The sequence below is a fragment of the Orcinus orca genome, chromosome 12 (assembly GCF_937001465.1).
Source record: "Orcinus orca chromosome 12, mOrcOrc1.1, whole genome shotgun sequence".
Lineage (NCBI taxonomy): Eukaryota > Metazoa > Chordata > Mammalia > Artiodactyla > Delphinidae > Orcinus > Orcinus orca.
In genome coordinates, this window is record NC_064570.1 from 57,903,888 (window position 1) to 57,915,819 (window position 11,932).

At 44.5% G+C, this 11,932-nt stretch overlaps 1 protein-coding gene across 9 annotated transcripts in view; it reads left to right on the top strand.

Moving 5' to 3' along the window:
- Nucleotides 1–9,573, top strand: part of FAXC (failed axon connections homolog, metaxin like GST domain containing) — an 88,242-nt gene extending 78,669 nt beyond the window's left edge. For 4 of the 9 annotated variants that reach the window (XM_033418787.2, XM_049695142.1, XM_004264793.3 and 1 more), the window contains one exon: nucleotides 300–9,573. In XM_033418787.2, the coding sequence (XP_033274678.1) occupies nucleotides 300–589 (290 nt within the window). In that variant the 3' untranslated portion in view covers nucleotides 590–9,573. The remainder of the gene's footprint in view (nucleotides 1–299) is intronic. The other 5 variants (XR_007470414.1, XR_007470412.1, XR_007470413.1 and 2 more) reach the window with 5 other exon arrangements.
- The last annotated feature ends 2,359 nt before the right edge of the window (nucleotides 9,574–11,932 follow it).

The window sequence follows — 11,932 nt, forward strand, 5'->3', positions numbered from 1 at the left end:
AAATACTTCACAAAGCCGAATGATGGTAGTTTAGCCGCCATTTTGGATAAGCTACCCCCTCACTTCTCACCACCATCAGACTCACTCGGAAATTTCATTCAGCCCATTCACTGAATTTAACTCTTCCCACTCACCTTTCTCCTTCTGTGTATAAAAATCTAAACATTTTGACAGTGCCTCTGTGGAAAAACATGGTTAATGCCTACTCTACCCCATCCTTCTAAGTTTCCCAGAAAGCCAAGTGGCTGGTAGATTGTTGCCTTTGAGAACTAACCCTCGCTTTCCTCACCACCCTGCAGGTGAGCTGATCAATCTTGCCATGTACTGTGAGAGGATAAGGAGGAAATTCTGGCCTGAGTGGCACCATGATGATGACAACACCATCTATGAGTCCGAGGAGAGCTGTGAAGGCAGCAAAACGCATACGCCCCTGCTGGATTTCAGCTCTTACTCAAGGACAGAGACCTTTGAAGATGAGGGAGCAGAGAACAGTTTTTCCAGAACCCCAGACACGGATTTCACTGGACACTCGCTCTTTGATTCTGATGTGGACTTGGATGACTACACAGACCATGAACAGTGCAAGTGACATTCAGCCTTGCTGACCCTCCTCTGTTGGAGCTGCCATTCCCTGGGGTCAGTCCAGTTTCCCAGGTAGAAGTCCATCCGAGCTGGGAGGAGATCTTCGTGCTTGACACAGTTCTCACAAGCTAACTGGACTAGAGCAGCCTTATTTCTTTTTTGTACAAACAAGACACAGAACCATTCCGATGGCTCCATTTAAAACAAACAGGCAGAAGAAAAAGTCAGCATGGTTCCTGAAACCCACTTTTGTTTTCATTAGAAAACTAAGATGGTGTGGTAGAGCAGGTGCAAGAGCAGGTTGTCCACAGATGGTGTGTACATCGATCCCCTGCAACCCGAGGGCTTAGGTGCAAGATGGATTCTTGAACATCCTTCATCCAGCAGGGTTCAAAGTCAGGAGAGATGTCATCAGAAGGAATGTAGGAGATAAATGTTCTATGGTGGCTGCTTGTTATTTCCTGTGTGTATATTGTATGTTGAGATATAAGTCAAATAAAATCCATAGATATTCAGTGAACACCTACTATGTGCGAAGCACTGTGCTAGGTGCTAGCCAGTATGAGTTTTTTCCTAAGCCCTGCCAGTGGCTAGCTGTGTGATTCTGGGCAAGTCCCTTAATTCTTGTGTGCCTCATTTCCCTCACCTGTAAAGTGGGGGTAACAATAGTCCCCGCCTACCTACCTCACAGGGGTGTTGTGAGGATTCATGTGGTAACATACGGCGCTTTAAACCTCTCGGAAGAGGTGTGACATAAACACATTTTATTCTTTAATGTGCTTCGTGTGTGTGGAGATTGGAGGGCAAAGGAATTCCACATCTAGGCAACAGCGGCCACAGTCACTCGCCCAAGCGGAGCCAATGGAACACACATCAAGGCACAGTTAGGACTCTGTCATCATCCTCTTTGTGACCTTGCTTGAATCGAAATCTTTTGTTCAAAGAACCTTGGAAATGTTTCTACAGATCATCAACAGCTACAAACAGTCTTCAATTCTACTGTACGTTTGCAGAGAAGCCTTTCTTTCGTTGCCTGGACGCACACTGGAACCTTGTCCTTTGTTGATTCTGGAGTGTTAAGTTGCCTACGTTTGGTTTACTTGGGGGAATAAAGCTCAGGAATAGGATGGATTTAATAGTGGTGAAAGGGAAAGGATTTGACTGATTTTTGTAAGCAGAAGCTCGCCAACTTGTAATGTCTTTTTTGAAAACAAACCTTGCAAGATGTATTGGAAAGATGAAGTAGGAAGAGGATCATTGTAACGGGTAGCAGAGCACTTTGTGCAGTGTGGACCCTATGCAGTTTTATTAACACAACTTTTCTGGTGTTCTCAGCCATTGTCCGGCGAGGGGAAGGCAACGCTGAGGAAAATCTTAATGTTTCTTAAGGATTTTTCCTCCCCTCCCCGTCCTCTCTCTCCCTCCCCATAGAGCCCCTGAACTCTTGCGGTTACTGTGTTGACTGAGGCACTCCATCTCTGAAGACATAGTTTTGGTTGACTTAGAACATTTTCTAGTGAAATATGGGTTGAAGATCCTAGGGTGATGGCTGTGGATTTGGGCTTCTGACCACAACTGACTGGGGAAGGGTTATTCCTTAAGGGGTTAAAGAGGAACTTCTTAAAAGACAGCGTCTTCTGGTAAGTTCACGTACTTTACTTGAAAAAGACTCTCTTTGAATATGGTTTTGACAAAATAGTCCTAAAATGCTTTGGATTCACAAAGAAGTAAAAGAGGGAGAGTTTTTGAGGTTATTTACCATTTAAGCAACAGGGTAGGGCATATGTAACTGGGAAGAAACGCTGAAATACCCTAAGCTAGACACTTTTATTCCACAGAAAACTCAGTTGTTAATATCTTATTAAAGCCCTTCATCTTTTGAGAGGACTGTTCGATGACTAATAAGAATGTGTTGGAGGATGTATGAATGGTTAAGCCTGTTTTGTTTCCAGCATCATTTGGACTGTTCACCTCTCCTCTCTCTAGCTTAGTGTGTTGCAAGGCCAGCTGGTGGTAGTTCTGTGTGACAGGGAAGCTCCTGGCCTGAAAATGTGAATGTAGTGAACAGGTAAACTGTGGACCAATCTCCACAAAGACTGAGTTCCCCTTTCCCCACCCTCAGCTGGAAAGAGTTGTGTTTGAAATTTTGTCTACAGTTTATTCTTCCTGTATAGCACCAAGTGTGCTGTATCTTCAAGCCATGAATGATTAAGTTATGAGTGTGTAGAAGTCACAGATACTTTTTATTGTGTGTTACTTGGAGGGCAAGTCCATGGAGAGCCAACATTCAAAGTGAAGTTGTAAGACCTTCATTCATTCTTTTCAGGAGCCTCCCGCAGGGACTTGAATGGACATTGCTGGAGTCCTGGGTACTCCCTGACAGCTCATGACCGGGTATTCAGCATTTTGTATGGGTAACTTGATTAGGAACCCTAGAGTAGACCCAGGTTTTACTTTCCCAAAGTTGGTTATGGAAACAAAATGACCAAGACAAAACCCACTGTGGAGTGGGTGACTGATGCACTCTTGATTGGGAAGGCTTTAATGTTCTGTGCTTCATTCTAAAGCTATCAAGGTTTGAAGTGTTCTCCAAGTTGATGAACAGGTGCTACTTATAAGAAAAATAAGAAATTAGGGGATATTTTGGTCATCTGGCTTACTTGTTCAAGTTCTGTATTTCTTTTTTACTGGAAGGTAACTTAAGGAAATGTGATCTTTAATGGTAATAGATGCTTTGGGATGGACAGAAGACCCATGGGCTACCTGTTCTTTTTCTTACCTCTCACTGTAAAATTAAATTCTGCCCTTCTCTCCGCTTCCCTTTGCCTCACCCCACCCCTGTCTCCACTCATCAGGATGAAGGAGCAGCATCACGCTTTGCCCTGCATAAGCCAGAGTAGATACAAGGATGATTTAAATGTACACAGAAGTAAACGATATTGTCAGAGGTTCCCATTTCTTGTTGTAACACTCATGAGTTGTGAATAGTGACACTACCAAGGCCACATGCTACCCAGATGACTGATCACAGACTTAGAGCAACTGGACTTGAATCAGAACTGCAGTCTGGTCCTCACGTGAGCCCTGCCTGTGTGCACTGAGGTATGAGGATATGTGTTTGTGAAACAACTAGGGTTCAAGGAAAGGAAGCGTTAAGAGTTATAGCCGTGGGGGTCTTGCCTAGGTTATTTGAGAGAAAGTATAGACTCATAGAAATGGATAGCTGGGCCGTGGATTCACTCTAGAAAGCCATATTTATTTGGAGGACAGGCCCGGAACGGAGGTCTTTCACCTTGCCTTTTACAGGGTTCTTCCCATTACATCACCTTGACTTGGGTTCTTTTTAAAACCCACCTCCCCAAGAGGTCACTCCATGTTCATAGAACCAGCACATCCCTAGTCTCTCTCTGACAGTGCTTGGAATTCTCCACTCTTGTCCCCTGTATCTCTTCAGCCTGGTCTAGGCCAATTCAAAGGATCTTTCTTCGGTATCTACTCTGTGCAAGGCGCTGCTGGGCTCAGTGAATGATACCCAGAGGATGTCCAAGTCACCAAGACTCTTCATTCTCGGATTATATCTTTTAAGGAATCCATGCCCATATGGTCTCTCACTGGATATTTAGTTACTCACTGGTGAGTTGATAGCCACCTACCCTGTGCCTGGCCCCGGGATCCACACTGGATATAGATACAGTGGTGAACAGAACAGACGTGGCACCCTGGTTTTAGGGTATTCTCTTTTACCTAAGCTTCTGTGTTAGCCTCTTTTACGTGCTTAGCCACTTCCCTGATCCATTCCACTCATCACCACTAGATTAATATTTCTAAAAAGCTCTAATAGGGCACCGTATTGCTCCAGGCTGAAGTATTCCTTAGAGCCTGGTGTTCTCACCTCTTTCTTCACCTTGTTTCCTGGGGCTCCTCCACGTGGTCCGTCCAGTGCATCCAAGCTGGTCCATTTGCCATTGCCTAGACATGCCTCATGTACCTGTGCTCATGCCAGCCCTCTCCTGAAATGCCTGCCCTTCCTCTCCACTGGCGCAAGTCGTATGCACCTCACAAGGCCCAACTTGGTCAGTTCTGCAAGAAGAGGTCTCAGCTCATTATAATCTCCCCTTCCTCTAGAAACACAGCTCCCATCATTTCCTTCCCTGAAGGCTGCATGGGAAAGGTATGCCCAGAAAGTGGGCCGTACACTAGAAAGTAATGGTTTTTAATTCTTTTGTCTCCATTGATAATCTGATTCAAGTCCTATGCCCTAGTCCAAGAAAAATACGTATACGCAGATATATGAAATTTTACATGTAAGTTCAGGAGATTTAGAGACATCTTGACATTATCCGTGGATTCCTTAGGGGGTTCATGGACTGCAGGTGAAGAAGCCTTCTTCTAAAGAGTCTTTAAAAGTCACTGTTGGGGCTTCCCTGGTGGCACAGTGGTTGAGAGTCCGCCTGCCGATGCAGGGGACACGAGTTTGTGCCCCGGTCCGGGAAGATCCCACATGCCGCGGAGCGGCTGGGCCCGTGAGCCATGACCGCTGAGCCTGCGCGTCCGGAGCCTGTGCTCCGCAACGGGAGAGGCCACAACAGTGAGAGGCCTGCGTACTGCAAAAAAAAAAAAAAAAAAAGTCACTGTTGTTTAGTGTTTGTTCTTGCTTGCTTTTATCACAGCCAGACAGGAGACAAATTGGAATGGGATGTGCAAGCAAAAGTGATCTCTGTCATTATCCCCGCGGAGAGTGTGCTGAGTGACAGGGGAGGAGGATAAGGCCTCTCACATTAGTTGAGAAAATATCTTTGTTTTGACAAGTGTGGCATTTTGAAAGTGACAGGGTTTCGTTGTCATCGTCATTGTCATCTCCCTTCCGACCACCCAAAAAGTTGATTTTGCAAAATCAATTCAGGGCCAGGGGAGCTTCCCTTCAGCCCTGAAACCCACCACTTCTGCTGACCGACCTGGGCTTAAGGTGGGAGAGAAGATGCTGGATTTTTCCTTACAGGAAAAAGTTCTACACAATCAGGTTGTTCTGCATTAATTAAGCAATTAATTAATTCTTAGAACAGTTGAGTGTATTTTCAATAAAAGGATGGTGCCTTTTGTTGATAGGGAACAACTCAGGTTCTTCCTCTTCTTCTTTTCCTTCCTCTTCTCCTTTCTCCTGACCCGCGCCCCCCCTTCTTCCTTTTTGTTTTCAGGGCGAAGCTCCTTTCGTATGACCCAGGATCCTTTGTTCTCCTTTATATGTAGTGCTGTTTAAGATGAACACAGACTGATGAAGGTACATCAATGACAAATACTTCTTGAGTCTAAATGCTGAACTCTGGCAACCCATTTCTAACAGGTCCGGGATCGACGGCTTGACCTTCCTTCACTTGCTTCTGGTGGTCTGGATGCAACTTGCAAAGTTCAAAAGGACCCCTTGGTGGATGGGACCCCTCCTCTGGCCGGCAAAACCCTTGCTAGTGCCAGGAGTAAATGCAAATGGATGTGAGGCTTTCCTCATTTAAATTTCTTACCAGAAATTTAGGTTTTTAGTCCCTGACTTTAAAGAATATCTTAAAGATATTTAATATTCTTTAGTCTTTAAGGTAACTGGAACCAGCAGCACATTGGCCTTGCACCTTTGAGAAGGTTACAGAGAATATGAAAAATAGCGTAAAGGGAAGCAATTCACTGTTTTGGGGCTAACAGTGTGACCTTCTCAACCATTCTGGCTCTTGCCAAAGCAAGGAACTTGCCCCCAGACCAAAGCTTCTCTGAAGCTTCTGCTGCTGGCTAGACCATTAGGATGGTCTCAGCGTTCAAGAGGATTATTGCCCCTAATTGTCAAATTTGTAGACAGTAAAGGGGACCATTGCAATAATAAGACAACTTAGGAATGTGGTCCAGCCAGCACCAGCACTCTTGATTATTTCCGTGGGGAAACAAGTTATCTAGAGCAAAAGATTAGTACAGTACTTCTGGTGTTCAGTACACAAATAATTTCAGCAATTAACTTGATGGCCTTCTTGAATATTTTTCAATTGCTGTTGTTCCTAATTACAGCTTTAAATATTTTGAAACAATTCACTAACTATAGAGCAATATATATTTATGATGATATTTCATTTTATGAAAAGTAGCATTACTAAATATGACCAATTCACCTCCTTCCCCCATCCATTGGCAAGCATCCTTCCCCCCCCCACCCCACCCCCCGCTTTTTTTTCTGTTTTACTTTTAGCTCTAGAATAGAGTAACTTTTATTTATCTGTAAAATTTAAACCTTCTTTAGCATTAAAAAAAAAAGTTACCCCATGGCTTTAAAAACAATAGGATTTAGCTCCTGAATTGTCAAGTTAATCAGCAGTGGCTAAACAGATGGCAGAGGGAATGTGATATAATTGGAGGCTAGAAAAGAGTAATGCTTTGGGTATTTACTACCTCCCTCCCTTAAAGAAATACGACAATCTATGGACTTTTCTCTTTAATAGTTGTTCAGAATTGGAAGTGTTCTCTCATATCTGCTTCTAGCCCGCAACAAGAGATCACATTTGGCTTATTAAAACATCAACGATGTCCAAATGATTGTATTTTTACCTTTAACAAATTATATCTGAAATTTTTTGCAGCAATAAGACTAAAGATAATGCTCAACTTTTGGAGGGATCTCTGCTTCAGTAGGGGCAACATGTTTGTGTTACTTCTGTCAAGATGATTTTACCTCGGGCTTCCCTGGTGGCACAGTGGTTGAGAGTCCGCCTGCCGATGCAGGGGATACGGGTTCGTGCCCCGGTCCGGGAAGATCCCACGTGCTGCGGAGTGGCTGGGCCTGTGAGCCGTGGCTGCTGGGCCTGCGTGTCCGGAGCCTGTGCTCTGCAACGGGAGGGGCCGCTATAGTGAGAGGCCCGCATATGGGGTGGGGGGGGGGGAATTTTACCTCAAGTGATCAGTCTCACAGGATCATGCTTATTGTAAACATGTTTTTTCCCAGCCATCTGTATCCTGCTGAGTGTCTGACAACTCCACCGTTGATGAGGGTGACGGTTCCTCGATGGTGGTGATTGAAAAGATGAGGGTCCGAGTCCTTCATCTGGTGGTATTTGAATTTCACTGAGTGGTAGGAGAGAAGGAATGATGAACAGATACTGGGGCTTCAAGCAACCACGAGGTGTGGCTGTGTTAGAGATGTGTCAGGCACACTGAACGTTTTCTGGGTGGTGGCATCTTACTAAAACCATCCAAGGGACTACGGGTTTAAATCAGAAACAAATGCAGTCTGTAGGGAAGGATTGTCTGTGAATATCCTGTTCATCTTTGTCCTGGTTTCTGGCTTGTTCTCCCGGTTTGCCCCACCTGAGGCTAGGCCTGGGAACTGGAGGAGTGGTCCCAGGGTGTTCACTCCTTTGATTCTGGAACTTCCTTCTAGTCTCTCAGAAGTGTTTGTGGCATATAGTTGCCATTTTATGATAGAAAATGTACAGAGTATATTTGTATATTCGTTTTATAGAAGACCTTTAAATGTTTAGAGACACCCCAAAGGATCCCTATATAGGCAGTGGGCTCCAAACCTTTGTGTCACTGACCTCATCAGTAAAACTATCTGAGCATGCCCTGCAACTTATTTATTTATAAACACACACACACTGCTCTACGGATATGTTATATACATTAAAAACCATAGCAAACATAGAAATTTACAAAGAATAGTCTCTACTCAATAGAGTTTAGAGTATGGGGCCAGGAAGGCTTAGGCGTAGCACCCAGAATGTGGCAGTTGGTAACGTTGGTGGGAAAATGGATGTAAAATAGGCATGGACGCATGATTTTAGGTCAAGGTTATTCATTTATTCATTTAATCTTTTTTTTTTTTTTTTTTTGGCCATGCCGCACAGCATGCGGGATCTTAGTTCCCTGACCAGGGATGGAACCCGTGGCCCCTGCAGTGGAAGCGTGGAGTCCTAACCACTGGACCTCCAGGGAATTCCCCATTCATTCATTCTTAAAACAGGCATTTTTGGTTAGGAGAAGAAAAGAGTGAATAATTAGATATGACGTTTATAAGAGCTCTTTTAAATTCTGTTTTTGGGACCACTTGATCTAGAACGTCTTGTCAATTCCTGCAAGATTTCCCAGGACACTGATTTAAGCAAAACAAGAAAAGAAAGGAGGGGAAAAATCCCCATTAATGCAGATGCTGGCTCTAATACCTGAGAATTTCTGAATCTGAAAAGCAAGTTTTGATAATTCCTGGTAATCATCATCTCACTGATTATGTGTCTTTTTTCTTTCCTTCTTTCTTTTAATAGATCTTTATTGGAGTATAATTGCTTCACAATACTTAGTTACTGCTGTACAACAAAGTGAATCAGCCATATGCATACGTATATCCCCACATCCCCTCCTTCTTGCGTCTCCCTCCCACCCTCCCTATCCCACCCCTCTAGGTGGTCGCAAAGCACCGAGCTGACCTCTCTGTGCTATGCAGCTGCTTCCCACTAGCTATCTATTTTACATCTGGTAGTGTACATATGTCCATGCCACTCTCACTTTGTCCCAGCTTCCCCTCCCCCCACCCCACGCCCTTTCTTCTATTTGTTTATTACCCTGTGTCTCCAAACGTGTGGAAGATGTACAGATTTATTTTCAGATATCTGAGATAGGAAGGACCAATGTTGGTGTGATTCAAACCCACATTTCAGCTGCTAGGGGGCTGATGGGTGGACACTGCCTGGAAAACATTTACCTGCCCCATCTGTTTTGCGAACACAATGAATAGCATCTTGCTGAACGAGGGCCTCGACGTGGAGGTGTTTATTTCTGGACCTATGAGTTACTTTAGCAGTTATTGTTAGTAGTTTATAAAGCCATATTTAAACTTGTACACTTGACTGTAAGATAGATTGGAATTGTGCACTATGTTGATTACTGTATATAAATGTGGAAATTCTGTATATTTGGTCTTAATGCTGTATGTATTTGATGTGTAAATGATAACTAATGGATATGAAATAGCTGGCTGTGAATGTCTTTATTCCAATTCACTTCTCTTTTGCAAATTTGAATGTTTAAACTTTACACCCATGGGGAAAATCTGAGATTTTTGCATCTAATATACTGTTAAGTGGTGGTCTCAGATGATTGGGAGAATATTTTAGTTGTAAGGCTCTTTTATAATTAGAACAGAGGTAATGAATTTTTTAGGCATTATGACTTTCTGATAGAATTTTAAATGAATGTTTTTTAAGTAGAAAAACAGGTCTCTGGATGACATTGTCTTTACTCTCCTGCCTTTGTTTCATGTCCAGTGTTCCCGTCGGAGCCCTGTAAGGACTGATGTCCACTGGCAGAGAGAATAAAAATAGGTAGAGAGACTGGAACACGTGTGAACCTCTACTGTGGCGTCTGGGCCTGATGATAGACCAATTTTCCTTCTATATAAATATGTCTCAATTAGTTTTCCCAACTGTTCAGTGAAGTAATTCTGATTCCCATTTTGCAGATGAGGAAAGAGGCTTGGGGAGGTAAATTAGGACAACGTGGCTGAGATGCTCAAGTCATATGTATTGGGATCAGAGATTCACAGCGAGGTTTTAGAAACACAAATCTTATTACTGTTTCACACACATGTGCCTGGCAAGGAACCGCGAAGGATAGCTGGGCCTGTGGGCATTTCAGGATGGGTAGAGACATCCGGGATGTTTGAAATCTGATCTACAAATTTGACCAACTATTATTCAAATGTTAGCTTCTTACCATGTAGAGCAAATTACATTAAAATCCCCAAATCCCAAACTCCCCCAAATATGGGGATATCTATTAAGTAACAAATGAGAGAACCCCCTAATCCCACATTCTAGAGATAATGGTTTGGTTTTTATCCTTTTAGAACTCCTTTCTCTCTTGACCTATAAATCCTAACTATTCAGCTCTGCTTGTTAATAACACAGATGCCGACTGGAAATGCTTTGGGGCAAATCTACTGTATATCTACTTCTAGAACATGTGTGAGGTCTTACCCTCAAGCTTGGTGTCTGTACCTTTACGGAAGCTTCATTCTCCTTGCTTTCAGGAGGAAGGGGGTTGCTTGCCCTTCCAACGCGCAGTGTTCCCAGAAGTGTTAAGAGAAATACTTTGTGAACAATTGTACCGAATATTGCATGAAGCCATTTTTCACATTTTTGTCCTTCTTTCCTTTTAGGGCAGAGACAGCATGGTCGGCCTCCTGTTCTCTCAGGGGCTACCTGTGTTTTTTGTAGATGGTGCCACTGTCAGCACCCATTAAACGCTGCCCAGCTGGGCTGGTACTCATTAGCAACAGACTTTTAAACTCTGCCAAGGTTAAAGTAGCTTATCCTCCGGATGAAAGGGGACTTTGGAAAACAAAGAGGAAAGAGAACCAGATTCCTTCCTCACCGGAATGACTGCATTGCTGCCCTGTGTGGCTAAGAGGTACCTGGTCGGTTTCAGTGATGGTGTTCTTATTGTGAAGACATGGGGGTCATCTCCGGGTGAGGGACCATCAGGGCTGGAGTTTACCTCCCTGGGTGTTTGGCCTGGGGGAGCACACTGGGTAACTCGTGCTCCGCACGTATCCAGGAAAACCCTGATTAAAACAGCATCCCAGGCAGCCTTGAAAGGGAGGAGACTTGAGGAAAGGTCTGAGTGTGGGAGACAGCAGCCCCGGGCCTCTTCCCAACCCTACTGTGTCCTCGGATTTATTGTGTGGAAGCCCGGCTGCTGCTTCTCCACCCTCACAAGGCTCCTCCAGCTTTAGCTGGTGCATTCCAAGGAAAAGAGCAGAAATTTTATGGGCTGCTCAGGGGTGTCAATTGTCCCGATTCACCGGTGGCACAAAAATGGGAAGGGGGGTAAGTGGGGAGGAAGGACTCGGGGCCAGACTGTTTGGAAAGTCATCCCTTGGGCGGTAAGGAGGGTTTCTGAGCGGGGGACTAATGTGAGGAAAGAATATTTAAATAAGATTCACTAATGACAGCCTGGATGCAGGACCAGTCAGAGAAGAGGCTGCAGCAGAGCAGCTGGACCTGATCTCAGTGGCTCAGAAAGAAGTTATGGGTGGGAAATGAGGACAGGGAGGGGAAATGTGGGTGTGGGGAGAGCAGCCACCATGCACAAGGACACACTGAGAGCCCCGGATGTGGGGAGCCCCGGGGGAAGGTAACGCTGGGAGATTGGGTTCGTGATGCTGCTGCTGCCAGATATGGGAAAGATGGAGGAGGGGGAACTGATTTGAGGGAAAAGCAGCGTTTGGTGTTAGCCACCTCGAATTTGAGGAACCAGTAGGAGATGCAGGACGGGAACTTGTGAAGGGGTAAAAGTGAAAACACAGCCCCCGAAGGGATGGCTGAAG